General features: G+C 49.9%; 8 protein-coding genes across 8 annotated transcripts; 4 read left to right on the top strand and 4 right to left on the bottom strand.

Annotated features, from left to right (window-relative positions):
* Nucleotides 1–2669: 2669 nt before the first annotated feature.
* Nucleotides 2670–3840, bottom strand: POX_a00121 (Elongation of fatty acids protein 2; the record flags this gene model as incomplete). The annotated part of the gene is made up of 3 exons (XM_050109070.1): nucleotides 2670–3013; nucleotides 3079–3361; nucleotides 3433–3840. 3 exons carry the CDS (start codon nucleotides 3838–3840, stop codon nucleotides 2670–2672), a joined length of 1035 nt encoding a protein of 344 aa, XP_049972838.1.
* Nucleotides 3841–6496: 2656 nt separating this feature from the next.
* Nucleotides 6497–7350, top strand: POX_a00120 (Cytochrome c oxidase subunit 6; the record flags this gene model as incomplete). The annotated part of the gene is made up of 4 exons (XM_050109069.1): nucleotides 6497–6687; nucleotides 6856–6901; nucleotides 7040–7157; nucleotides 7232–7350. 4 exons carry the CDS (start codon nucleotides 6497–6499, stop codon nucleotides 7348–7350), a joined length of 474 nt encoding a protein of 157 aa, XP_049972837.1.
* An 884-nt stretch (nucleotides 7351–8234) lies between these two features.
* POX_a00119 (putative mannosyltransferase KTR4) lies at nucleotides 8235–9675 on the bottom strand (the record flags this gene model as incomplete). Its single annotated transcript, XM_050109068.1, has 4 exons — nucleotides 8235–8391; nucleotides 8461–9079; nucleotides 9184–9447; nucleotides 9534–9675. 4 exons carry the CDS (start codon nucleotides 9673–9675, stop codon nucleotides 8235–8237), a joined length of 1182 nt encoding a protein of 393 aa, XP_049972836.1.
* Nucleotides 9676–9959: 284 nt separating this feature from the next.
* On the top strand, nucleotides 9960–12648 carry POX_a00118 (uncharacterized protein; the record flags this gene model as incomplete). The annotated part of the gene is made up of 2 exons (XM_050109067.1): nucleotides 9960–10034; nucleotides 10093–12648. 2 exons carry the CDS (start codon nucleotides 9960–9962, stop codon nucleotides 12646–12648), a joined length of 2631 nt encoding a protein of 876 aa, XP_049972835.1.
* A 998-nt stretch (nucleotides 12649–13646) lies between these two features.
* Nucleotides 13647–17729, bottom strand: POX_a00117 (putative phosphoribosylformylglycinamidine synthase; the record flags this gene model as incomplete). The annotated part of the gene is made up of 1 exon (XM_050109066.1): nucleotides 13647–17729. The coding sequence occupies one exon, from the start codon at nucleotides 17727–17729 to the stop codon at nucleotides 13647–13649; it is 4083 nt and encodes a 1360-aa protein (XP_049972834.1).
* Nucleotides 17730–19737: 2008 nt separating this feature from the next.
* POX_a00116 (Major facilitator superfamily multidrug transporter NAG3) lies at nucleotides 19738–21489 on the top strand (the record flags this gene model as incomplete). Its single annotated transcript, XM_050109065.1, has 3 exons — nucleotides 19738–20167; nucleotides 20231–21166; nucleotides 21230–21489. 3 exons carry the CDS (start codon nucleotides 19738–19740, stop codon nucleotides 21487–21489), a joined length of 1626 nt encoding a protein of 541 aa, XP_049972833.1.
* A 694-nt stretch (nucleotides 21490–22183) lies between these two features.
* Nucleotides 22184–24814, top strand: POX_a00115 (uncharacterized protein; the record flags this gene model as incomplete). The annotated part of the gene is made up of 4 exons (XM_050109064.1): nucleotides 22184–23052; nucleotides 23115–23374; nucleotides 23432–23657; nucleotides 23725–24814. 4 exons carry the CDS (start codon nucleotides 22184–22186, stop codon nucleotides 24812–24814), a joined length of 2445 nt encoding a protein of 814 aa, XP_049972832.1.
* Nucleotides 24815–25100: 286 nt separating this feature from the next.
* POX_a00114 (uncharacterized protein) lies at nucleotides 25101–26498 on the bottom strand (the record flags this gene model as incomplete). The annotated part of the gene is made up of 2 exons (XM_050109063.1): nucleotides 25101–26074; nucleotides 26153–26498. 2 exons carry the CDS (start codon nucleotides 26496–26498, stop codon nucleotides 25101–25103), a joined length of 1320 nt encoding a protein of 439 aa, XP_049972831.1.
* Nucleotides 26499–26637: the final 139 nt, after the last annotated feature.

Raw genomic sequence — 26637 nt, 5'->3', positions numbered from 1 at the left:
CGTAAATATGAATGTGGTCACGTGAAGTCACTGGGTGATGGATCCTGAGTTGGACACGGGCATGTAGATATATATGTCAAGCAATGTGACTGCGTCCAGGGCTGGAGATTCGGGTAGTAGTAGTACTACCTAGATACCTAAGACTGAAGCATAAATGCTGTGTAGGTCCCTGCTCTAGGGCTCATACTTGTCCTTCTACTCATCCCCACCCTCAAAGCTTGATAAAATCATACTTTGAACCTCGAGTAGATCAAATAGGTACCCCACAAACATATCATGCGCAATCTCGACAATCTATCATTTGACCTACATGCCCGATTTCTGTCCTCAGACGAATCTACACCAGAGTGGCTCTTCCGGGACCATCCATTTACATAACCCCCGACCACGATATAAACCTACCGAGTAGTCCTCACAAAAATCAGGCAGAAATCACTGTAGTTTAGTATCAGCATCCTCACCAACAAAGCGCCATGAATCCAAGCCAAGTAAACCAGGTCCCATATTCCAGGCTTTTCTTTTTCCACAAATACCGAAGAAGATTGATAACCTTCATGACATGTCATTCTCTCTCGCATGCTGCAATCTGCAATGTATTCAATATGTTCTACTTGCATGGATCCTGTCACACGCTCCGCAGACTCTCCATCCATTCACCCCATCATGCACTATGCACTATGCATCGATTTCCAACAAACCAAGGTCAAAATTGCAATGTGTCCCAATCAGACTCCATTGCTCTCACCTGCCGAGTTTCCGAGAACATGGATATCAATGTCAATATGTACCTACAAATTGAGCTTTGGTGTCCGTGCGCTGTTCAATACTCGCTTATACTAGTATTGCTCAGGCCATCTGTCAGTCATGCGCCAACTGGCCTACGGAATAGGAAGTGAGTGACGATCATGCCGAACTTTTGAATTTTGATATCTGGGGTCCTGGGTTCCATCGTCTTGATTTCATAATATACGTGAACATGTGACTGTTATGAGGTGGTTTCTTTTCCATTCTTCGCTGCGAGGCCATACCTGCCTATATCGATTACAAATTCCAAAATAGGTAAATCTAGGTACACATTCATCATACCCACCAGAAATCCCTCAGTTCACCCATCAAGCTCACCTCTCCAATCCAAAGCCATCTGTTCCGGATCCCGTCCGGACAGAACGAGGTATACATTCATTCAAGGTTCGAGAGATACGTTACAACCGTACCTGGTCCATTCTACACCAACGAATGCACGCAACTTCCATGAAATGGATGATCCGAGATAAACACTGGACCTGTCATATCCTTGGCATCTGCTACCTTATGGATAAACCGTTAAAGAGGGTCCTTTTGACTACGCACAGTCGCCGAAATCCAATCACCTATGCACCCGTGTCCCACGCTGCATGGGAGGTCAGATCCATCGAGCTCCACAATCTCGGACAATGCGCTTCGCTTTGCTTTGCTCATCGGAGGGAAGAGCCGGTTGGCCCGTCAACGGTCATTCCAATTTGATAGTACAGTGATCCTTACTCAGGGACGTCCTCAGTTCAAGGGGTTTGGAGAGAAGTGGGAGGACGATTTGCAGGCGGGCTCTATAATCATATACCGGAGTACATTGACGGTGGAGATGGTACCAGTATCTAACCGAGCGCTTTGGCTCATTCCGGCTGAACGGATACTTACCAGTCACTCATCATATAGGTGTCGAGCAGTTGAGCCTTGCGGAGGTGCCCACGACCTCCCCAGCAGGGGCCCGATCAAAGCCACTTTCTTAGCTCAAGATACGCCTGGAAGCTCGTGACTCAGGTATCCTACTTGGTTCGTAGCTAAATTTGAACAGCATGGACGACTGACGCATCGATGGTGACGCACCTTCAAAGCATATATTTTTCACAAAGCTTGGCATGGGTTCGAAGAATCAAATCCAACACGAAGCGCAGTACTTGCTCATTTACAGAACGGATTATATCGAGCATCACATTCAACCAAGTCATCTATGCATAAGGATAATAAGAATACTAAATAAACCCATTGGAATGGACAAGAAGGGGTGGGATAGAAATAGACGGAGAATTGGCCTGCTGCAGCGGACTCATGGGTGGTAGTGACAAACATAAACAGGCGAAAGGAAAAAAAACACATTATAGAATACAGCCGGGAATGTCAAAAACTTCCAGGATTGGTCTCCTTTCCCAGATGAAATGAAACAAAAGTAATAATAATCCATGCAAGAAAAGAGGAAGACCCTGAGGTCAGCTGCAAGCCTGGCCATTATTATGCCGAGTAAACACCATTGGGCCTCCACAGCCTATACTGCTGCCGCATCATTCATCAGACCTTTTAACCAGTAGGTCTGGCCTCGTGAAAAGATCGTTCATTAAAACAAGTATAAAGAGCATCCGCTGCGAGTGTTTCACTCCGACAAACACCCGCATTCTTTTTGTTGGGTCTGCGCTTGCGTGTTGCCTTCACCAAATGGCATGATATGTTCGAGGAGAAGGTTGAGTCTCTTTGACGAGCGAAGGGACATTGGTCACTGAGGGAGACAAAAAACGACTTCAATGAACCAAGACGCTCAAATCGAGGAGAATTGCACATGCTATCATGGATCCCAGAGAAAATAAAAAGATGTTCATCCAAGAGAGATGCACGTCCTTCTTACTAGTTCATGGGCGCATCTAAGCCTTGCGAGAACGAGTGACGGGGCCGTTGGAGCGGCCAGTCGAGGTGGCAGCGCCATTAGAGTCCTTGGCACTGGTAGAAGTGGCACCGGCAGGAGAAGGAATCTCAAAGTTCCTCATGTCGATCAGTGACTTTTTGCCAGTGTTGCTGCGAGGACGACCGACCTTGGCAGCCTTGTTGTAGGTAGCGATGTAGAAGGAGATGAAGAGAAGCAGGTAAGAGGTAATAATGCCGATACCAGCGAACGCAGCAAACTCCTCACCGGCACACTGGCCCATGTTGGGAGCCCAGGGGAAGTAAGTCGACGCGAAGTAGGTGTACGAGGCGAAGTAGATGAAGCCTAGAAGGGGTGGAGTCTGTTAGCCAACCGTCATCACGACAAAAATTACAAGCATATCGACTCACCGAGATCAATGACGAACTGCACAATCTGCAGCATGGTGATGTACTTCTTCCACCAGATGCGGATACCACGGGCGCTCTGGAAGTAGTACCAGTACATGACCACGTGGACCAGCAGGTTGATGGTGATCGGGACCCATTGCACGGCGGTCAGACCGATCAACTGGGTGTAGCAGAGCAGGGCAGTGGCACCGTGATGGTAGGTGTGAAGGAAAGTCAGAGGCTTCTTCTTGAGGACAAGGAAGACAGTGTCCAGGAGCTCAACGTATTTGTTGATATAGTTCAGCTGCAAAAGAACTCCGTCATTAGCCATGTTCCATCGAGGGATTGCCATTGCACCTTAAATGCAGAACTCACGTAGTAAAGGATGATCAAAGGTTGAGTCCATCCACCGCGGTGATCGCAAATGGAGTAGAAGACACCGTGGCGGACCAGAGTGGGCAGAAGCTGCTCCACGAAAAGCGCAAGGAGAATTGCACTGATGGCCGTGAGGAGGAAGTTGTGGATCATAAACAAAGTGTTGAGCTTGAGGGCCGAGAAATTCTTCATGACCTCGCGGCCGCCGAAGATCACGACGTAGTACACAACTAGCATAGTCGCAGTCTCCTTAAAAGTGGACATGGGGGTCACACCCTCAATGAATTGGAAGTGGCTGGCAGGATACCCCATGACCTGCTCGTAAGCCTTGTCGAAGATGGGCCAAAGATGGACGCCAAAAGGCCGGTCCAAGGTTGGCATGGGCACTTTCTGAAGTAAGTCGGCCATTGTGTTGTTTTGGGGAGATCAGTCCGTGACAAGCTCAGTGGCCGTATCAGGGTATGCAGGACGGAGGAAGGGTCTTGAGGGACAATGCTTGAGGGATATCTAAAGGTCAAACAACAACCTGATCGAAGGGCACCAAAGCCACGAGAAAAGTGGGTGGAGGAATGGAAAGGACCGATGTTTGGGAAAGAGAGAAAAGGGAGAGAAAGACAGCAATACTTTTTGCGTCCGCGTCCGTCGAGCACCAAATGCGGACTAGCGCGCGCCGTGAAAAGGGGGAATATCCACCATCCGAGGAGTCCGGTAATCGATCGTCGGGTTTGGTACACTTCACAATAATGATCTCGCTCACAAATTCTTCGACTTTAATTGCTTACAAGACTAGTGTGCCTTCACAAAAGTCGCATTGATTCTGCGTCACAAATAGTCAGTCAATAGGTGCAATCCTCTGTCGTGGGGTACTATCTCATGGTCCCTTGCCAGCAGTTGTAGAGAAAGACTTTCACATGCAGATCATAAGCAAAAAGTCCGAGTCCAGCCTAGCTTCTGCTGGGCGCAGGAACCAAAATCCGGCTTCTTCAACACATTCTGCCTGATTGAGTATAGAGACATCCGCTATTGTTCTCTTGGTCACGTGAGTACACAGTGGGAGTCTTGGTGTGACCTGACCGGACTGTTCACGACAGGAACGATGGAAAACGACCCAACTGGACTTGGAGTAATCTCAACTTTATCTCTCCGTGTTTTGTTGAATTTATGAGGCTAGGTCTCATCTACAAGCAGCCGCGACTCCAACCCTTTCGAGTCGTGGCCATGTTCTCGGTGACATTCGCAACAACCTTCGGTATACCAACATGTCACGGAGCGAGTACCTACATCGCTCGTTTCCACAAAGTGCATAAAGACATGTGAGATGAGTCTGGAGGTTCTTCTGGCCTCGGGTTTATCGTTTCGAGTTACGTCATGGTATCCGCTGCTCGTCCAGTCTCATTTATTCATGTAGGTGTCTGACTCAGTTACGGTGACAATTAAAAGACCTTTCTAGCCTGTATCCCCTAGGATCACTCGAGGAATGATCTCCAGCGTTGCACAGCAGATTGACCACCTGGTCATATATGTCACTGGATCAGTGTGAAACCCACCGAGCTACATCCTAGGTCTAGATTCGCCGTCTTCAAGACGAATGTTTTGCCAGTCAGAAGATGTCGTTCCCCGTCCAAAAGTAGTGCGGGGACAATTAAACTTCAAACTTAGTTTTCCTTTCCGACCCGGAACTTGATGCACTTGATAATAATACTTTCTGCCTTCAAGAATATCTCTGGGTCTCACAGATAGGAGTGACCGTCGTAGAGTTGGAAATTGCTGGCGATGGGGACTTTCAAAATGAAATTTAATCCATGTGCCCTCTGGGAGACGATCTTCAATACTCCATCGTGTACTGATCTTATTGCCCCTGCCAAGAATGAAATTGCTGTCCGACGGTCTGATAGACTAGAAAGTGCCGACTTCCCGGATTATAGTGAACCAAGTTTAGTGACGAGAGCGCTATTCCCTTAGAGTTTCAATGTGCTAGATGGTCGTGACACCCGAACTACAAGCGGGCCCCCAATTGAAGTCAGGGACGACCAACAGGTAACTCATCGTCTCATCTGATAGAATGACTCAAAATGGTCTTGTCAGTCTTGTGACAGTCACAACCTAACAGGGATGGAAGCTTAGCCTTAAGGTGACAAAGAGAATTGAGAATGGTTTCGGGCATGCCAAATACATGTGAAGGTATGCAATTCTTCCTATGAAGGTTTTCACAGCCCACTAACTTACACCACATGCGTGGAAGGGAGGTGGGAGAGATATCTGTTGTACATCCAAGTCCTGTTCTCGCCTATTGCAGGTAAATCAATTGGTATCTAATGGATGCAACCCCGTAAGCAACGGCAGCTCCGTGGATTCTGTACTCGGCGTCATGCTCACATAGCCTGAGTAACGAATATACGAAGAAGGTTCGTCTTGGGCTAATTCCGTGGCCTACTTACATGTGCGGACCGTGTCGCCTCGTATCAGACGTTCGATCGTTGACTTAAAGTGCCTGTAAGCAGGGTATCACGAATCTTGTTTTGAATCTTTAGTATATCGCCAGATTTTTGCTCGAATTGTAAAGATACTGATTTAGAACTATAAACAAACCATTTTTTCGATCCTATTTCAAGCCGTAGGACCCATGACTTGCATTCCCAGGTTTGTGACCAAACTTGTTGATGATTAGGTAATTTGTTAGATCGTGCGGCTGATTATTCGGAATAAAATTAAGACTGACCCAGATTCACATCTATACACAAAACTCTGGTAGTCTGATGTCGTAGGGCTGTCGAGGCTTCGAATCAAAGTGCCGCCAAACGACTGAGAGTAGTCGTCGATGATTGAAGACGGCAGTCGGGTACCTGTGATGACGGCATCACAGAACCAATCAAGATGCCCGAGATCTGACCCAGCCCGTGACTAGAGTCAGATTCTCTGCCTCAGGCAAAAAAAACCACACCACCCGCAAAATCCAGCCGGACTTACACGACACTCCTCGTCTTCTCCCTTCCCCGTCCCCAATTCGCAGCTCTCCCCTCCTCAACTACCGTCCATTGACTCGGCCTTATCCTTACGGTTCGAAATGTCGTTCCTCTCTGTCTTCCGCACCGCGTCTCGCGCCGTCCGCCCTGCCAGCGTTGTCCGAGCTCCCTTCGTCCGCTCCCGGGTGCAGACCCCAGTGACTCTGGCTGCTGCCCGCACCGCCAACTTCGGTACTACCCGCATGCTTCGCTCTGGTCACGAGGATGAGACCTATGAGGAGTTCTCCGCTCGGTACGATTCGTCTTTTGAACCATTGAGATCGTTGGAGGTCGGCACGACGAAGTGGAGAATGATGAATGGTGCATTGCGCCCGCAGTCATTTGCCAGAATCTCTGCCGCAGAGTCGATTTCGCAACTCTTTGCGAAACCAAAAATGCTGATATAATGGATCAATTGCAGCTTTGAGAAGGAGTTTGACGGTGTGCAGGATGTCTTCGAGCTCCAGGTACGGTTCACTGGATGAGATTGATCTCGGGAGATCACGGATACCTACCCCCCATCATGCCATATTGATCTCTGCGCCCATCCCCGATGCTCGCGCCGACTTTTGCAAAGCACCACTGACATTTCATGATCGCCCCAGCGCAACCTGAACAACTGCTTCGCCTACGATCTCGTCCCTTCCGTTGAGGTCCTTACCGCGGCCCTCAAGGCTGCTCGCCGCGTCAACGACTTCCCCACTGCCGTCCGTGTCTTCGAGGGTATGCGCGCTGCATGAAACTTGAAATTTTGGTCTTGCCGCTTTCGTGAGCATTTACTGATGATTTCCCAACAGGCATCAAGGCCAAGGTTGAGAACCAGGAGCAGTACAAGCAATATCTTGACCAGCTTGACGGTCTGCGTCAGGAGCTGGGTGTTGCTCTCCGCGAAGAGCTGTACCCCCAGGAGGAGTAAATAAGCGTTTCTCATGTTCTTTGATCCCCCTCATTCTCGCTTACGTCGAATGTTCTCTCTCTTCCCCTCCGGTTGTCTCACTCGTATCTCCCAAAGTTCGTGCCAGGCAGGATTTTGCCGAATCCCGGGATTCCGCAGGCTCTCATTCCTCTGGATTGGTAGAAGAGAAAGCTGTATACATATGTTAGAGTTTCTCTGTGTTATTAAGTCTTGAGCTTGTCTGAAAAGGACTTCTTCAGGTGTCTTGGTTCGCGCTCCTATAATTTCGCGTTTGTCGCTGATAGCTGCCTCGCACGACAGGCGACAATCAAATGATCCTTTATCTGACGTCTGGAAGCTAGTCTTCGCGTCCCGAATATGATACTTTGAGCTTGATGTCTACCGACGACCTTTTCTATGTTTCTAATACGATGGAGCCAGGGTGTGCCTAATGAAAATCTCAGAATTTCTGGTATCTGCCAAGTTGACGGGCTGTTGACATTTGCTCAAAATGGCCCCGAACGCCGTAAAGAATCCATGAAAAGCATGTTTTGAATATGCAAATGGATATCTCATGTTGAGTCATGTGCAATTCGATATAAGTACAAGAAAGATCAAGACAGTACACACTTGCCAAAAACTCATTTCATGCAAGACAACTACCCGCCCTATGTCAGATTTTCGTGGAGAAAAGAATAAGGAAAAAAAGAGGTGAAAAGAAAAGGTTGAAAGAAAGCCATACGAGGGAATCGTCAATAGGTATGTATCCGCTCAAACGCCAAGTCACCAGGTCACATCGAATATACTCATCGGGTATGCAGTAGGGGTAACGCAAATGGGCTGAAACTATCATGATGACGGCCAATTATACCGTAAAACTGCCACATCATCACAGGAGCTCCGCTCTAGTGTGTACCAACGTACTTGAAGTACGTTGGCCGGCAGTCCTCCTTGGCGAGAAAATCTGCACCGGCAAAGAATTGACCGGCTTTGCAGCCAGAACACTTTGGTGAGTTGGGACAGTTATAGTATGGGATATGGTTGTAGCCGATATCACGGAACCTGGTGAATAGAATTGTTAGCATAGTGTTCGAGGAAACGGGCCGAGAAAATCATCAAGGGATGAAGTACCAGTGCACGTTCGCAGCATTAGCGAAAAGACCGACTCCAATTGAGTGGACGGGCGCATCACCCCAACGCTCATAGAAGAAACCACCCGCGCGATCCAAGTGCTGGAAGTATGACTCATACTGCTCTCCCCGGAAAAAGTCTAGATCACCAATCTCGAAGTTGGACCAGAAGTGGCAAGTTGAGTAACCATTTGCACCCTTTGTGTGCTCGGGACGCGCCTTGTCGTCCGTAAGCCACTCCCACATGTTGTTCTCATTCAAGTACGAGGGGTTCGCGGCGAGGAACTTGCGGGTCTCAGGCCATAGCGTTTTGATCGTCTGCGGGGCATCGTAGAGGTTGATAGTAAAGCCGTAGGTCTTGTTGTTGTCCTCCATGTAGCGGAAAACATCGTAGTCGACATTGCAAAAGAATTGTACCTTGGGCTCGATGCGCCAATAGTAGCGGTAATCCTTGAGGGCAGGGTGCTTGTAGAACATGCCGCTGTTCCAACGACACATTTGGTGATACGAGAGCTTCGAGGCGTACTGGATGTTCTCCTCCTCGAGAATTTGAGCGGATTCACGGAATAGCTCCATATCAATCCAGTCAGGGACCAGCCAGTGTTCCTTGGGTACCAACTCTATCGAGATCGGAGACGTTAGCCGCTGCTTTGAGAGATCTCTGCGCATTGGCAGCGAAAAGAAGAACTGAATCATGAGACCGGAGCTCGCCGGAGAGTCATACCGTACTGAATCTTAGCCTTGGTGACGGCCTGCGTCTTCTGTTTAAATTCCTCTGTGAAGGGCTCATCGTTGAAGAAGATGTATGGATAGTTGAACTTGTTATTCCAGGTACGCTCAAGATCACGCATCGTGCTGATCAGCTCGTAAAGCTCCTGGTTGCGAACCAAGGAGATGAGCGCTGCGTTCGTGCGGGCTGACTTCTCGCTTCCAGGGGCATAGTCGTGATCCTCGGCGCGCCATAACTCGCCAGCTGGCTCTCCAGTGGCTGCAAAGTACGTCAGTCAACCATTGCATCAATGCATAGCGCTCCCGACTCTCTTGTCGGGAAGAATCGCAGAAGTGGCGACTCACGATCTAGTAGGGGATCCCGTCTCATGCCGTGTGTCAATTTAGATGACGTCCCACCAGAGTCTTGGCGCGTCTGGAAGATGAGAAAGAGTGTCAGCAGGATACATGCTGCACCCAGCATGCGAATCGGTCGCGCGATCGCCATATTGTATCGAGCTGATGGCAATCTGTGAAGTGAAAGGGGGGGCAAAACACATTCCAAGAGACCAAAAAGCGACGACGGGGCCGACCAGTCCAGCCCGCGGCCCGTCTACGCCCAATGAGGACTAGCGCCCGCCGTGCCCACGCGTCCTGTGAGCCTGTCGGATCTCCGTCTCCATCAACTGTATTCCGAGACAACTTGGAGCCTTTTGGACTATATCAAGCCTCTTGGACCATCGTCACCGTTCATTGAACCGAGTCTCCATCAGCCAGTGCCCAATTGGCCTCATGGAAGTGGCGGCGATCAACTCGCTAATCGAGGAGCTTATCATCAAAGTTGCACAGCTCTCAGCAGAGGCGAATGTAGGTTCACCACGACGCCAGGCAACTAGGTGAATATCGTATTGATCGCGATTCTCAGGACACCAAACGGCTTCGGACCCTCAAGCGCCGGGCCGAAGCTGCCTTGCATCTTGGAGTTCATGGTCGAACAAATCAATTCGAGGTCGATCGTCAGCTAGAGGGCTTGCAAGAAAAGTTTCGAGTCCTCAACCGAGATGAGCTTGCCGAAAGTCTCCATTATCGGATTTCGGAATTGCAGGACTTTCCAAACTCATGGCACCCTGAAATCTTGAGCTTATTGCTGCAATTGTCTGACCGTCCGGCCGAACTTACGGAGAATAAACTACCACAAGTACCGTCTCTGTCAAATCACACCCCGAATCGACCACTGTTGTGGGCAGACCTTGACGCCCACGGGGCAGCGTTTAGCGATGAAGAAATTTGGAATGATGTTGACTTCGGTTCCGACTCATCAGACGATGATCTCGAGTCCGAAAAAGCTAGTGGATCTCTCCACGAATTTTCCCTACAAACTCTGTCTGCGGGGGAAGTGGACTACAAGATCCCTGAGGAAGTTTATTTGCAAGGGGAAGATGAAGGTCTTCTTACTTCCATAGAAAAAGCGCAATTCTGGAAGCTTGACAATTTTCAGAGAGCCGACAACGTCTCTGTTCACATTACTGAGCTGCAATTAGCTCGAGAAACGATCTTCATGCTGCAGGCTTTGCCAACCTCAGTATTTCGACATGCCGGCGGTCGCATAGATCTCGACCGTAGCTATGCACTTACTCATGCATCTCATCTGGGAGTTTGCTCTCTGTTGGCATCTTTTGCTCAAACAGGCACCAAGATCAATGCTCTTCGACATTTTGCCAACACGACGCAAAGAATGGCTTACATGCAGACATTTTCTCGAGGGATCGAGGACTTCCTTCATGAGTTTGACAGTGCTCTGTGTGAAATACAACGTCGTTATCTCTCGCCTGGCTCAGCTATTAGTATCCTTCAGCTCCATGAGGAAGTTACTCAAGCGTCTCACCAGTTGCTGCTGCTGTCAGAACTAGTCGCAGACCTCGAAGCAAAGTCCATTGACAGACCAATGTACTGTCTCGATCTTCTGTTCGATCTTGTGTGTATGACGGAAGCTTTGGGCGACGAGAGTTCTTCGAAGACCCTAGGCAAATTCTTTTTGTCGTGCGTTAAAACTTACGCACACTCGATCCAACTCTGGATGGAACACGGTCAAATTGACCCCTACGACACTGCTTTTTTTGTGAAGGCAAAGAACAACGACGGCGATTTACGAACGATATGGTCTCACTGGTTTCATATCGACGAAGGGTTCGAACGACAAAACATCCCCAAATTCCTGCAGTCGTGTATTCAAAGGGTCTTCACAACCGGCAAGAGCAAGGTTTTCTTACGTCACCTGCACGCCCTCACAGACGATATTGAAGCTGGTTCAGCAGAACCATTATTCGACGAGGTTTTCTCTGAACCGTTTCTTTCACCACTCCCTTTCTCTGTTCGACTAGAGACTGCCTTTGACCGTCTGGTAGATCTCCATCATTCGGCGAGTGCAGGTCTGCTTCGAATCGAGCTTGAATCACAATGTGGGCTCTGGCGATCTTTCGTGGCCTTGAAGCAGGTGTATTTGGGTGAAGACATCAGCCCGCTCAGTATCATCGACGCCAAAGTCTTCGAACTGATAGACCGCGGTCGGGCTTGGGATGACAGATTTCTTCTTACCGAGGTTGCTCGATCTGCGTTCAGCGTGCTTCCTCATATGGACGTGTCAAGAATCGTTGTACGGTCACAGGTTGGAGGTCTGTTTTCATATGATTCTCCAAATCTAAATCGAACGGTCATAATTCTTGAGAAAATCTCTATTGACTACACTCTCCCCTGGGCTATCGCGAACATTGTTCCGAGGAGCGCCATCCGCATTTACCAACGAATCTCAACTTTTCTGATGCAAATCCGTCGGTCAAGATATTCTCTTGTCAAGCAGCGACTGCGCGAGGGGCGTCATTTCCTGGTTGACGGGCGAAATCGATCTCTCGTTAATAGTCTCCATCACAACCTGACGTGGTTCCTTGATGTCCTCTACTCACATTTTGCCTACATTGCAATTTCAACTTCTACGGATGCTTTTCATCAAGCTCTGCATGATGCTCAAGATGTGGACACCATCATTGCTGCTCACGACTTCTATATCTCCTCGCTGGAAGAGCAATGCCTGCTTTCAGAAAACCTGAAGCCGGTTCATCAAGCCGTTATCGATATTATGGATCTTGCAATAAACATGGTTGATCTGCAGATCGTGCATGCGGCCGAAGGAGAAACTCCAGGCCCCAGCAACATGAGCGTTTCGAAACAACAGCGACGGCAGAGGAATAGCGACACTGGTTCAGGCTCGGACTCCGACTCTGAGTCGGATGACGGCTTCGAATATGAGCAAACCCTGACCATTTCGTTCAACGAGACATCCTACGATACCCAGCTACGAAATCTGATATCTCGATTTGAAAATCTGGTCGTGTTCGTTGCAGATCATCTGAAGGATGTCGCTCGTGCAAATGGCCATTCAAGTTGGAACATTCTGGCAGAACGTATAGAATGGAGACAGCGCTGACTGGAGATTACGACTAAAAGACCTTAAAATGTGGTAAATGATGCTACCAGTCTCGGTGATGGCTGGCGCCCCTGAATTGGATATGATACCCCTGCTTCTTCTTATTTGCCCTGATCAACAAAGCATTGACTGATTTGATGGCGCTGCAATAAAATGTGTTCTGTACTCATGTGAAGATCTATGCCTACCTTAGTCATCTGAGATTTGAAGGTTGAACGCCAGCAGATGCCTCCCCTCGTAGCCTGAAGAAACAATAAATAGAAACGGCGAGAGCGCGAAGCTTTGAATCAAATGACATATGCAATGATATTTTCTTTTTCAATTTGCTAGGAAACACCTTACCCCCCCCCCCCCCCCCCTCCCAGCTAGAGAGGCCCTAATTGCTATTTTCAAGAACATATGGACGTAGCTCGTCACATCGACTGCCTGGGCGAATTTGACAGAGCTTGAAACCACACCCTCCTCTGGAAGTCCAAACTCGCCTTGGAAATTCCATTGAGGAATAGATTCGCATTCAAGACGCAGTAATGTAAGTATTTGATAGATATCCGGGCATTTGAATCAAAGCAAAAATTTTTGTTGCCAGATAATCGCATCTCCGGAAATTGCACTGAGCTTTGCTCCCATGGGTCAGATCCAATTTACTTGATTGGGCAGTAAAAAGAAACGTGTTGACTGTCAATTGTAAATGATACGGCCGGACCTGCCTAGTAGGCAAAATAATCCCATCCGATTACTCTGAGAAGTAAATTTTGTGGTGGACAGGGATCTTTGAGGCCAGTTTCTAGAGGCGCAAGAACCGCAGAAAGCTCGTCAATCTAGGCATTGAAAGAGTAGAATCTGCTCCCAGTTCATCTTTACCTTTTCGTTTCGTGTGATGTGAACCGACAATCACTGCTCTAAACCTTACCACTCCAGAAAGAAAAACACCATGAGGGAAAAGGACGTATGGACAGAAGAAAAAGAAGGAAACTCTTAAAGATCAGACAAGAGGATGTCTAGCCAACCCAGCGTCTGGCACTGAAGAAGATACGGCCCCAGGGTCCAATCTCTCCCCACTCTTCGGCATTGGGCGGCAGGTAGCTGGCAATACCGTTCATGACAGTGCGCTCAGGATGAGGCATGATTGCCAATACCCGGCCATCAGGGCTACGCACACCAGCAATGCCCTCAGGACTTCCATTAGGGTTGTAAGGGTAGCGCATGGTTGGTTTCAATGTGGCGTTGTCGACATAACGAACTGGAGCGAGACCATCACGAACAAAATCGGCAGCACTCTGGCCAGGAGTGCCTGCGAACGAAGCACGACCCTCACCGTGAGCGACGGCAATAGGGAAGGACGAGCCGTTCATGCCATGGAAGAAGACGCTGGGGCGGGAAGGATCGGGGTCCGAAATGCGAACCATGGCGACACGGCCCTCATACTGCTCACTAGTGTTCCGCTCAAAGCTTGGCCAATTACCAGCACCGGGGATCAGCTCCTTGACACGAGACAGGAACTGGCAACCGTTGCAGACACCTAGAGCGAAGGTATCGGGACGCTCGAAGAAGGCCTGGAACTCCTTGCGAGTGTTCTCGTGCAGCAGAACGGACTTGGCCCATCCTTGTCCAGCACCAAGAACGTCACCATAGGAGAAACCGCCGCAGGCAGCCAGGCCGGCGAAGCTAGCCAGAGAAACGCGACCGGAAATTATATCGGTCATGTGAACGTCAACGGCAGAGAAACCTGCTGTGTTGAATGCAAAAGCCATTTCAGCCTGACTGTTCACACCCTGCTCACGCAGGATAGCCACGCGAGGCTTGTTGGAGAAGGGAGAGTACTGCGACAGGCTTGTCATCACTGGTAGACCACGGTCCTTGGGATCGAAAGTAGAGTTCCATGATAGACCAGGATTGGAATCGTCGAGGATGTTCTCGAACTCTTGCTCGGCACATTCGGGATTGTCACGCATCTTTTGCATGTGATAAGATGTCTTTGACCAGGTCTGCTGGAGATTGGCGCGAGAGTTGCGGTAGATCAAGGAAGCCTTGTGATAGATGGTCAAATTCTGCTTCTGCTTCTCAGATACGCGTCCAATCTTGTGGATCAGACCTGCGGGGGGACCGCAGGTGGCGAAGCAAGAGCGGAATTGGATTTCGTGTTCCTTGCGGACCTGGAAAACCGCACCAAGCTCCTCGTTGAAGAGACACTCAACCAAATCCTGGGTTTTGAATGAAGAGCAGATATTGTCGAGCATGATCTCGACACCACAGCGACCAGCAAACATCATTTCGGCAAGAGTGGTGAGAAGGCCTCCGTCAGATCGATCATGGTAAGCCAGAACGATGCCAGCCTCTTGTAACTGCTGTGTCGCATCGAAGAAATCGCGGAAGATTTCCACATCACGGACGTCGGGGCACTCAGTACCAACCTCATTGAAGACCTGAGCAAGCGCAGATCCACCGAGGGTCTTGCGACCAAATGCTAGATCGACAAACATGAGAACGGTCTCTCCAACATCCTCTAGACTCCGCAGAGCAGGGGTCCAAGTCTTGCGATAATCGCCAACGGGAGCGAAGGCAGAAATGACACAAGACATCGGCGCAGTTACTTCTTTGGCTTCACTGGTCTCTGCGTCCTTCCACTTCATCTTCATAGACATGGAGTCTTTGCCAACAGGGATGCTGATGCCAAGCTTGGGACACAGATCAAGACCAATGGCCTCTACAGCCTCGTAGATTGCGGCTCCTTCACCGGGATGGCTGCTGGCAGACATCCAATTGGCCGACAGCTTGACACGGCTGAGGCGGTCTACCAGATCTGAGGCAGCGATATTCATCAAGGACTCAGCGACGGCCATCCGGGCAGAAGCACCAGGTGAGATCAGCGCCAACAGAGGTTTCTCGCCCATTGCCATGGCTTCACCAGTCCTGACGCCCTGCAGCAGCGAAGTCGCTGTGACCGAAACGTCCGAGACTGGTGTTTGCCACTTTCCGACCATCTGATCACGGGCGGTCAGACCACCAACAGTACGATCACCAATGGTGATCAAGAAAGACTTTGAGCCAACCGCGGGGAGAGAAAGAACGCGGTTGACAGCCTCATCAATCAGCTCAACCTTCGACGTGATTGATGGAAGATACTTTGTGAGGCTTGAATCAACGGCGGGGAGGGTCAGCTTGCGCGAGTCAACAGTCCGCGTCATGCGCGGCGGCTTGCCGAACAGCACGGAGAGAGGAAGATCAATTGGTGCAGGATACTCCTTGGACTCGCGGTCGAGAAGGATGAGACGCTTGTCCTCTTCAGAAGTGCCGCCACCCCGGCCAACCACGGAGAAACCACAACGCTCACGCTGAGCGATGGCAGTAAACTTATTGATACTTTCCTCACCAACCGCTAGAACGTATCGCTCCTGGGCTTCACAGCACCAAATCTGCATGGGACTCATGCTGCGATCGGCGCTGTCCACTTCCCGCAGTTCAAAGGTGGCACCCAAACCAGAGTCGTGAATCAGTTCAGGCAGAGCGTTTGAGAGACCACCAGCACCAACGTCGTGGATAAATTTGATGGGGTTGTCATTACCCATGGCAACACAGGCGTTGATGACTTCCTGGGCACGACGCTGAACCTCAGCATTACCTCTTTGAACACTAGCGAAGTCAAGATCGGCTGATCCTTCGCCAGAGGTGATACTGGATGCAGCACCGCCGCCGAGACCGATCAGCATGGCCGGACCGCCCAGCACAACGAGATAAGAACCGGGCTTGACAACGTCGGGATTCTTCAGAGCGTGCTGAGGACGGACAGTGCCGACACCTCCGGCGATCATGATGGGCTTGTGGTATCCGCGAATTTCCTTCTCTCCGTTGCCCACGTCGATCTCTGTGAGAAGGGTGCGGAAATAACCACCCGTGCAGGGACGGCCAAATTCGTTGTTGTAGGCAGCGCTGCCAATGGGAGCCTCCAGCATAATGTCCAAACTGCTTGCAATATGGTTTGGCTTGCCAACGTCAAGCTCCCAGGGTTGGCGCAGCCCGGGAATCAAAAGATCCGACACGCAGTAGCCAGAAAGACCAGCTTTGGGACGAGAACCACGACCGACTGCACCTTCGTCACGGATTTCACCACCAGATCCAGTGGCAGCACCGGGGTAAGGCGAAACGGCGGTGGGATGGTTGTGAGTCTCGACTTTGGCAAGGAAGTGCACAACTTCCTTGGTATGAGTCCATTCCCCAGTTGTGGGATCAGGAGCCCAGAAAGCAGCAGGGCCTCCTTCGAGCACTGCAGCATTATCACTGTATGCGCTGACAGTGTACTCTGGATGCTTCTTGTGAGTGTTTCGGATCATGGCAAACAAACTATTGGGCATTGTCTTATTGTCAATGACCCAAGAAGCGTTGAACTGTTTGTGACGGCAGTGCTCTGAGTTGACCTGGGCAAACATGAACAATTCAACATCGGTCGGATCCCGAGCAATAGCACCATTAGGCCCGTAAGCCTCCGCCAAGTAGTCAATCTCCGATTCATCCAACGCGAGACCGAGCTCTTTGTTTGCTTCCTGAAGAACCTGCTTGGGGGACTTGTCCCCATTACGGAGGGGGATTGTCTTGAGAGGCAGGGGCTCATGCTCGGAGAACATCAGCTTGAGATCAGGCTCCTCGTTGCCGATAGACTGAGTCATTCGATCGTGGAGTATGTCCAGATACCCTTCCTTGTAGTCCTCACCTCCCTTCCGGAGGCAGGAAACCTTCATGCCTCGCTCGATACGCTTGACAGATTGACGCAGGCCACATACTTGAGCGATACCGGTAGCTTGGGAGCTCCAAGGAGAGATGGTGCCGGTTCGCGGAAAAACGTAATAGGTATCGGATTGGCCCTCATCAGCGGTGAAAGAAGGAGAAATATCGGTAATGTCGCCATACTTGAGCAATTGCTCAAGAACCGCCCGTTGAGATTGATCGAGAGGCTTCGAGGTGTGGACGTAATGAATCCACTGCGCGCGGACATCCTCGACCCCCAGGCTCTCCGCAATGGCTTTGCCGCGTGAACGAGAGAACGCCACTGAGCCTGGAATGGCAAGATAACAATCGGTAGAAGCCATTGTGGAGGACCGATGAGATGTCACAGAGTCAGTTCGATGCCAAGCTTCCCTTTCAACAAAGGAAGAGAAGGGCTGCAATGCCACTCAAGAAAAGACTTGAGCAAAGAATGGGTTCCCCGCGATGACTCCTCAACTTCATCTGGGAAAAAAATGAATTGCCCCACCTTTGGCCATTCCAGACAGACTTATCGCGCGATCACGTGGTGATTGTGTAGCGGCTCGGCTGTCATTCATTGGCGAGTTGGGTGGACCCAACATTTAGCGCGAAAGAAGCGAATGCAAGGGACGCTTGATCACAGTACCTCTGTGGGCAGATGGCGGCAATTATAATCGCGCTCTCGGTTTAAGCTGTTGGGCCAATGCATATTGTACACTCCACGTCACTTGCAAGATGTGAACATGGGCTCAGTAAAGATGGATCCACTCCAAAATGTGCTCTCGATTTGTTTTGGTAAATCAGCCGTGTTTCGGTGGAGAATCTTTTGAGACAATAACGGAGCCGCAACGGTGAGCCTCGAGCTCACGTTGGGACACTTCCAGTTTATGCGGTGCTGGGAGCATTAAGAGCAGTGTTCGATGACAGTAGTAGGCATAGACAGATTGCGTGGCCCCAGAACTTGTCTTTGTTCGTTACGTACTCTGCTCTGGGGTGGGAAAGGAATAACGGTCGCATCTGTGTCGCCGAACCTCCATGGAAATGATGTCTCAGGTCTGATCTTCGATCAAATGTAGGTGAAGGTCCATACTGTCTCCATAGATACCTAGAGAATGAATACTATCGATCTATCGGCAGTCTCAGAAGTATTTTCTTGGAAGTTACAAAATTCCACTACCCAACACAAAGTGTGACAACTACATATTTTCGCGATGGAGAGATAGACAGGTCTGCAGGCCCTCCGCCTAAGTTGAAATGCCCAGGGCAGGGCTGTGTAAATTATTTAATCGCGGCGGCGCGGACCCGTATACTTTCAATCATAAACTATCGCACCGACAACTACATACAGTATGCCTCACCAAATTCAACTATGTCAGCTGTCAATGATTTTCCTCCATACAAAAACCATTTTTGGCACATTCAGAAAGTATCTGATCAATGCACAGGGAGCTTTCAAATGACTGTCCATACAAAAGAGCAAACCTTGGCATAGATCATTCTGTCCCGTCGGTTGTTGTTCCGGGGTGTGGCGGGACAGAAGCCGTGCTTCAGTTCCAAATCGAGTAAGTGATGAAATAGGCATTTCCTGGAATAGTAATATGCTCCGATGTATCCACCATGTTCTCGAACGCGGAGGAGGCACGCAAAGATGGGATCTATTAGCAGAACGTGGTAAAAGCATCATATTTTCAACCCTCACACTCGATAGCTCGCTAGAGCTACCAAGATTTCTGCCAGAGATATTTGGTTATTTATATAGCTTTTTTAGTCTAGCTTGAGAATGCGTGGACGATATTTCTAGCGGGCCTCACAGCGCTGAACTAGGCAACATGACAGACGCAAGCCGGTATGAACCATGCACATACTCCCAAATTATATCCTTAAGATCAGAGCTTTATCTATTACTCGATCGTTCAAAACAACCGAAGCCTAGTCAACATGCTTAGAATCACGGAATCATCTGCAATTAAGGAGAAAATTTGATACTCGGGCTAGACTGCTGCCAGCTTCGTGGCATATTTCCATATATGGCTAGCGTGACATTACCATGCAGGCGAGGATAACCCGAAAGGGCAAAGCCTCGCGGCATTCTTATCGAGATATGGACAACCGTGTGATACTCGGAAGCTCTTCGCCGTTGACGTTTGCCGTAAGTTCCTTTCAGTTTGACATGATTCAAATTTGCAGGTCTGGCCAATTCATCGTAATGGACTATAAGAACATGATATTGTGCTTCCTAGTGTACACTTTTACTCCCAGGAAATTTAAGGCCATCTCGATTGTTCATCCCTTCTTGCCAACTATACGGGCTTGTCCCAACCTAGCAGCACTTCAAGTGTCAACTCACACAAGATGAACATGTCAGACTCATCAAATTCAACCTTATCGCCCTCGAGAGATACCTCATTGATCGGATCTGGCCCCGGGCAAACTGATTACCTCGATCTCCCGGTCCGTGAACTAAACGATGGCGCCGACCTCCGCGAGTACGTGACCGAGACACGCACAGGAGAGATCATCAAGCCAGTAAAGTCAAATGCTACTGGGCGGCTCGAAGATTGGAAATTGGTCACCTTCACAATCGATGATCCTGAGAACCCAAAAAATTGGTCAAAAGCTTATAAGTGGTATTGCACTATGGTCGTCGCCTTCACTTGCTTCGTGGTTGCGTTCTGCAGTAGTGTCATCACTGCAGATATTGAAGGACCTATGGAGGATTTGGGCGTGAGTCGAGAAGTCAGCCTTCTGACTATCACGGTTTTCGTGATTGGGTTCGGTGTCGGTAAGTCTTACTGCGCAGCTGTGGGTATTTGACAGTGAAGAGATGGCTAACTCTATTATGCAGGACCTATGGTTTTCGCTCCCGCATCCGAAATGGTCGGTCGAAAACCGGTATATGCAATCACACTCTTTGTGGCAGTCATATTTATCATACCGTGTGCTGTTGCCAAGAATATCGGGACATTGATTGTTTGCCGACTCATCGACGGTATCGCATTCAGTGCGCCCATGACCTTGGTTGGAGGAACTTTGTCCGATCTTTGGAAGAATGAGGAGCGTGGTGTACCAATGGCTGCTTTCAGTGCAGCCCCGTTCATCGGTCCTGCAATCGGTCCCTTGGCTGGAGGCTTTCTGGGAGACGCCTGCGGTTGGCGCTGGCTTTACTGGCTCCAGTTGATTTTGGCATTTGTTGTTTGGGTTATGATCACTTTCACTGTCCCCGAGACATATGCACCAATCTTGCTGAAGAAAAGAGCGGCCAAATTGCGAAAGTCCCAGAATGACCCCAAGTATACCACAGAGACCGAACTTGACCCTCGTCCATTGGGTCAGAGACTTCGCATCTTCATGTTCCGACCCTTCCAGCTGCTCTTCCTGGAGCCTATCGTCCTTTTCATCTCCCTCTACATGTCAGTCCTGTACGGCCTTTTGTATATGTTCTTCGTCGCCTATCCCATCGTCTACCAAGGGGGCAAAGGCTGGAGTGCCTCAAGCACTGGCTTGATGTTTATTCCACTTGCAATCGGTGTCCTGTTGAGCGCTGCTTGCGCTCCCGCCGTCAACAAGAACTACTTGAAAATTTCTGCGCAGTGTGGTGGCAAACCCCCCGCTGAAAAGCGACTGATCCCCATGATGTGGTCTTGCTGGCTCATTCCGGTCGGCTTGTTCATCTTCGCCTGGACTTCCTATCCTCGTATCCACTGGTTTGGTCCCGCAATTGGTGGATTGCCTGTTGGCTTCGGCTTCATCTTCTTATATAATTCCGCCAATAACTACCTTGGTAAGTCGCAATTCTATGCGAACTATTGAATGAACACCAGCTCACGAGTTGCATCAATTCCAGTTGATACTTATCAGCACCAAGCGGCTTCGGCCTTGGCAGCCAAGACCTTCCTTCGCTCCATGTGGGGTGCTTCAACCGTCTTGTTCACAGAGCAAATGTACGCTCGACTTGGCTATCAGTGGGCCAGTTCCCTCCTCGCATTCCTCGCCTTAGCGTGCTGCGCTATTCCCTACGTGTTCTACTTCAAGGGCGCTTCTATTCGTCAATTCTCCAAATTTGCTTTCAGTGACGATGAGGAGAAGCAAGGTGGGAAGGCTTAATTGAGCGATAGAACTCAAAATCGACCTACACGTTGTACGTCAAGGACGTCGTCATTTACGAATCTGAGCTATACATGAAGGGTTGGGCTTCACCTCGGGCGCAATGGAGCTGGAATTGGTCTTTTGCCGTTTTTGTCGAACATCATGATTGTTGAATATGGGGGCAGGTGTCGGGGGTGTTGTTGGCGCTAATTACATCAAACCTAGAGAAATAAGTATAAAGACTCGAATCTTCAAGTTGTGAAATTCTAATTACACTATTCACGAACCCATGCTTCATTTTTGGCCCAACGCGGCCATATCTTCTTTTAAAAACAGAAAACCGTGGATGCCAGAAATGCAGAGGCGGATCGGATAGGTGACGTAAAACTAGAGTTTCCGCCTCGCCCGTTTTAGATCAGATCCTCCGTCACGTGGATTATCGATATGGAACCGGGGGCGATGTCTCCATGAATCTCTTTCGCATGCAGATGTCCACATTGGCTCCCCACCCACAATGTCAAGCTGGAGATCAAAGTGAGATGATAGGCGATTTTTCTTGCTCCTCGAAAACAGAAATGAATCCTTCGCACTGAGTTCGGCCTGTCTCAATCTACCTTTGCACGCAAATTTCCATAATTGTGACCTCTCGAGTGCCGACTCCCCCACGATTCCAGCAAAGCAAGGAAAGCTTGGATAAGAGACCTGGGGCAAGATGGCATCGCCATACACTCAAGCGAGTCCGTATTCGCCCTCGGATGCACCGGGAACTTCTGGAGCGACCTCCAGATCAGTATCCGACTTACCGCAATCTCAAGTGGACGCTATAATTCGAACGAAGCGGAAGGCGCGCGAACCCAAAGCGTGCTATCCATGCCACGCCCGTAAAGTTAAATGCGATCGAAATCTCCCATGCGATGGCTGCGTGAAGCGCGACCACGCCGATCTTTGCTCTTATGAACGCCCTGCGAAAAAACGTGCACAGGTGTTTCAAGGCAGTCCCGTCGAGGGAGTCTCGGCAGGGTCTACTGCAGAATATGGGAACTACCACGGCCATGAAGACAGCGATGTGCCTTTGAAGATGGATCCTGGTCAAGGGTTTTCAGGTCAGATGGGCGGTTCACGGGCAGGAGGCAGGGTTTCCATTGCAAGGGAGGAGTGGGACAATGTGCGAAATCGATTACGGGAAATGGAATCAACCATCTCATCGCTCCGAGTTGGCCTCGAACGCGCCGAGGAAGTGCCTCATTTTGGGACGGATGGTGGCACAGGGAGTGTCCGGAACGGCGACACAGACTCTCGCGGCAAAGCTGCGTCGCCCGAACGAGAAGGCATCCACACAAACAACACTTTAGGCAAAGGCACCGTTCATCTCGGATCGCGCTCGGTTCTTGCCTATATCTTGAACAACAAGTCAGGATCGGATCAACTACAGACACTTCTGGAGGACGGGATATTGCCAAAGCTCGGGCTTGACAATGAGTCAGCGACATATCCCTTCGTAGACCTTTGGTCATCGGACATGTCATCCTTTGATATCAGCGCTGTGTGCAGTGCGCTGCCGAGCGACCAGCAATGCCGAGAGTAAGTTTTGCGCCGCATCTACAACCGACTGCCGGCAACTCACAAGCTGACTCATATTGCAGATTCTTTTTTTACTATAAAGATATCGCTGGGGCAATTTATCCTGTACTCGACGATTGTGAGCAGTTTCAAGAAACGCTTGAGCTTCTGCTTCAAAACAGGGCGGCTTCGGGTGGCGTGTATCGTGAAAACATCGATGAGGCGCAGAAGCCTTTTGGTGTGAATATTGCTTTTCTTGGCTTGCTGTTTGCTGTACTCGCCTCCGGCTGTCAATCGTCTGACCTGGGCAGCAAAGAGCGGGAGTTGACCTCACAAGTCTATGGTATGAATGTCTGCCTTGATGTCTTGGTGGTTGACATAAAACTGACCAATATTCTAGTCTGCTGCTCGTATCAGTGTCTGCGAATGACTAATTTCCTATCTCAGCCTACCATCGAGGCAATTCAGACGTTTCTTGTCATCGGGAACGTACTGTCGTATAATATGAATCCCGGAATTTCCTATGTTCTACTGGGCATGACTCTTCGCATGGGCTTAGCTCTTGGGCTACACGTGGAATCTAGCAGATTCTCTTCGCTCGAGCGATACCGCCGTCGACACGTTTGGTAAGCTTTATCATTCTCAGGTCTTCCATCTTGGGCACTAACTGATCCACTATTTCTTTTCGCGCAGGTGGTCTATGGCATGGCAGGATAGCCATTTCTCATTGTCTTATGACCGCCCATCCACAACCGCGGTCAGTCAGCCAGAAATCGCCTATCGTGAAGGCTCAACAGCCGGCGATCTCTCATACTTCGAGACCTTGTGCCGGGTGATATCCCTCGCTCTAGAGGTTGTTCGAATTCGTATGCTCAGTCCTCACACTCAAATTACCTTCGAGAGCATCCAAGCGTACAAGGAAAGAATCCAGAGAATCATGGTTGAAGCCAAACCACATCTGCGAGATGCGCAATACTGCTCCAACTCGCCAGAGCATCTCGAGCGTGTTGTGCTGAAGTTACACTCTTCTTACTTCTCATCCGAGCTCTGCCGACCATCGTTAAAGCCGACCGTAGATGCGAATAGTGCTGCCACGGCTAGCATGCGTCGAGATTGTGTCTCAAATCTTATGACTACGGTTGAGGCCTATATCGAGATGTATCAGATCAGTTCGCATGCAGCCAGGTCGTGGATTGCCTTGCAACGAGCAATCAGCTCCGCCTTCCTTCTTGCTGTGGTCGAAGAAGCAAAATTGGAACCTAAAGTCTGGAGCCTTCTCCGTCAACTTGAATCTATCATCGCTGAACGAGCAAGCCACGAGCGCGCATACGATACTGATGTCACTGGCACCAGCAGCGGTATTACTTCGAGGCCTGCGGGACTATCGACTTATGACTCCGTCACTGGCGTGGCCAAGCCCAACGGACCTGGGCAATCCATGGCGAACCCCACATCTCCTACTGCGGTCAACCCGGAACCTCAGACTCAATGGGCAAAGTCGCTGGCAAAGACCCATCGAGCCCTGCAAAAGCTGCTGACAGCTTTCGGGACCCAACAATCTCGCGGCACGACTGGTTCTAGCGCTCTATTCCCCCAGTCGAGCCTTCATCCCACCGCACCCACATCCATGGGATCTTTCGTCCCGCCTGTATCTGCGAGCATGACGCCTAGTATTGGATCTCTACCTCCTCCTACTCCAGAAAGCTCTGGCAGTGGCGAATGGACAATGCCCAATATTCTTGATCGTGCCTCTGAGTATATACACCCGCCACTTTGGGGTTAAAGCAGTCCTCACTGTGATCCTCGATGTTGGACAAGCTTGAAGCAATATCTGTGTCGTGCTGATCGACATAATGGAGATCCATAATCAATATTATTGATCTTTTGCACGAGCGTTCCGGATCCTTGGTTTGCAGAGTCACGGGACCGATACCTCATGCAATTACGCCGAACGTTCCGCTAGTATGCTTGGTTAACCATTTAACATGGTTCGAAATGTATTCAATGATTCCGATGCCACTATTTGTGCCCAATCGTGCTTAACGATACATGGCTGTTTAACGCCTAAATTAAATGGCGGGCTTCACTTCACCGACGCACTCTCCGAAACCTACACCGGACCCGGGGTCACCAGCCACGGCGGTCATGCGAACGACATCCCCGTCAAGCAAAAAGTGCCTCTTTGACCCATCGGCCAGGGTGATCGGTTCTTTGCCAGCCTTGGTGATCTCGAGGAGACAGCCGTAGCTACCATCGACGGGACCACTGACCGTGCCCGTTCCAATGATGTCTCCCGTTTGGAGGTCGGCCCCAATACTTGCCAGGTGGGCGGCCATTTGGCGACCGCTCCAGTGCAGGTCTTGCGTGTTGGACTCACTGATCTTGGTCGTGTGGTTAGCCGCAATGATCTCCACTTTCAAATCAATGGCATAACTAGATACGTCGGCATCTTCCAGGTGGCTTGCGAGCACGCGCTCTGGCTTTGGACCGGGAACTCTGAACGGTTCCAGGGCATCGAGCGTTACGATCCACGGTGAAATACTGCTACCGAATGACTTGCCATTGAGCGGTCCCAATGGAACCATCTCACATCCTTGAATGTCGCGCGCTATACAACCCGAAAGTAACAAATCAATGTCAGCCTTTGTACCACTCCAGCCTCCCCCGGGGCTGTTCAGGGAAATTTTTGACCAGGGCTCCTTACCGCTCCAGTCATTCAGGATGACAAATCCGAAAATATTCTCGTCTGCGTCTTTCGCATTCAAGCCTTGTAGGCGAGGGACTCCCTTGCCAACAATGACGCCTATTTCCAACTCGTAGTCCAAGGCCTGAGATGGGCCGTAAATGATAGGCTTCTTTTCGCCGGGAGCAGAACGGTCATAGAAGTGTCCCTTCGGCCGGACCACCGGAGTCCCGGAAGTGAACACTGTGCTGGCTCGTCCATTGTATCCGATTGGGAAATTGAAGAAGCCTGGTGGAGGAGTTTCGTCATTGAGGATAGCACGGCCTGCATTTCGAACGTGGTGCAGACTACAAGAGAAATCTAAAGTGCAGGTTGACTCAGCCTCTTTCCAATACTCACGTTTAACCTCTCGCCTTTGAAAACGATCCCCCTACGTACCTGTGAATCCACCCACTTGAACCGGCATATGAAGTGTCACTGCGCCCAACTTTTCGGAGAAACCCGTTGGTAGGGGTTTGGCCAGTGTTTCTTGTAGCACCTTGCGTACTTCGCGCTGGGTGGACTTTGGTAACGCTGCGTACTCGTTGAGGGTTGACTCTTCAAAAACAGAATCCGAGAGACCTGCGACACCGGCAAAGATGCCGGCGCGCTGCAAGTCGGCGAGAAAGATGACCTTATTCTCCAACCGCGTCACACATTGCGGCATTGGGTGACTCTCGGATGAAGCTACTCCAAACGGGATGTTGGCGAGAGAGAAATGACTTTGATAATCGACTGAGCTCATCGTGGCGATTCTGGGACCGAAATTGAAGCAAGAGTACCAGGGCTTAAGATGGAAGGTGATTGCAGAAGATCGAAAAATGCTCCAGCCAATTTATTCGCCTGATCGGCCTGTTCAAATGCTATCTAAATGTGCATTTACT

Source organism: Penicillium oxalicum, chromosome I, assembly GCF_001723175.1.
Source record: "Penicillium oxalicum strain HP7-1 chromosome I, whole genome shotgun sequence".
Classification (NCBI taxonomy): Eukaryota; Fungi; Ascomycota; class Eurotiomycetes; order Eurotiales; family Aspergillaceae; genus Penicillium; species Penicillium oxalicum.
Note: the sequence above shows the minus strand (reverse complement) of the source record. Positions and strands in the feature narration are given on the sequence as shown.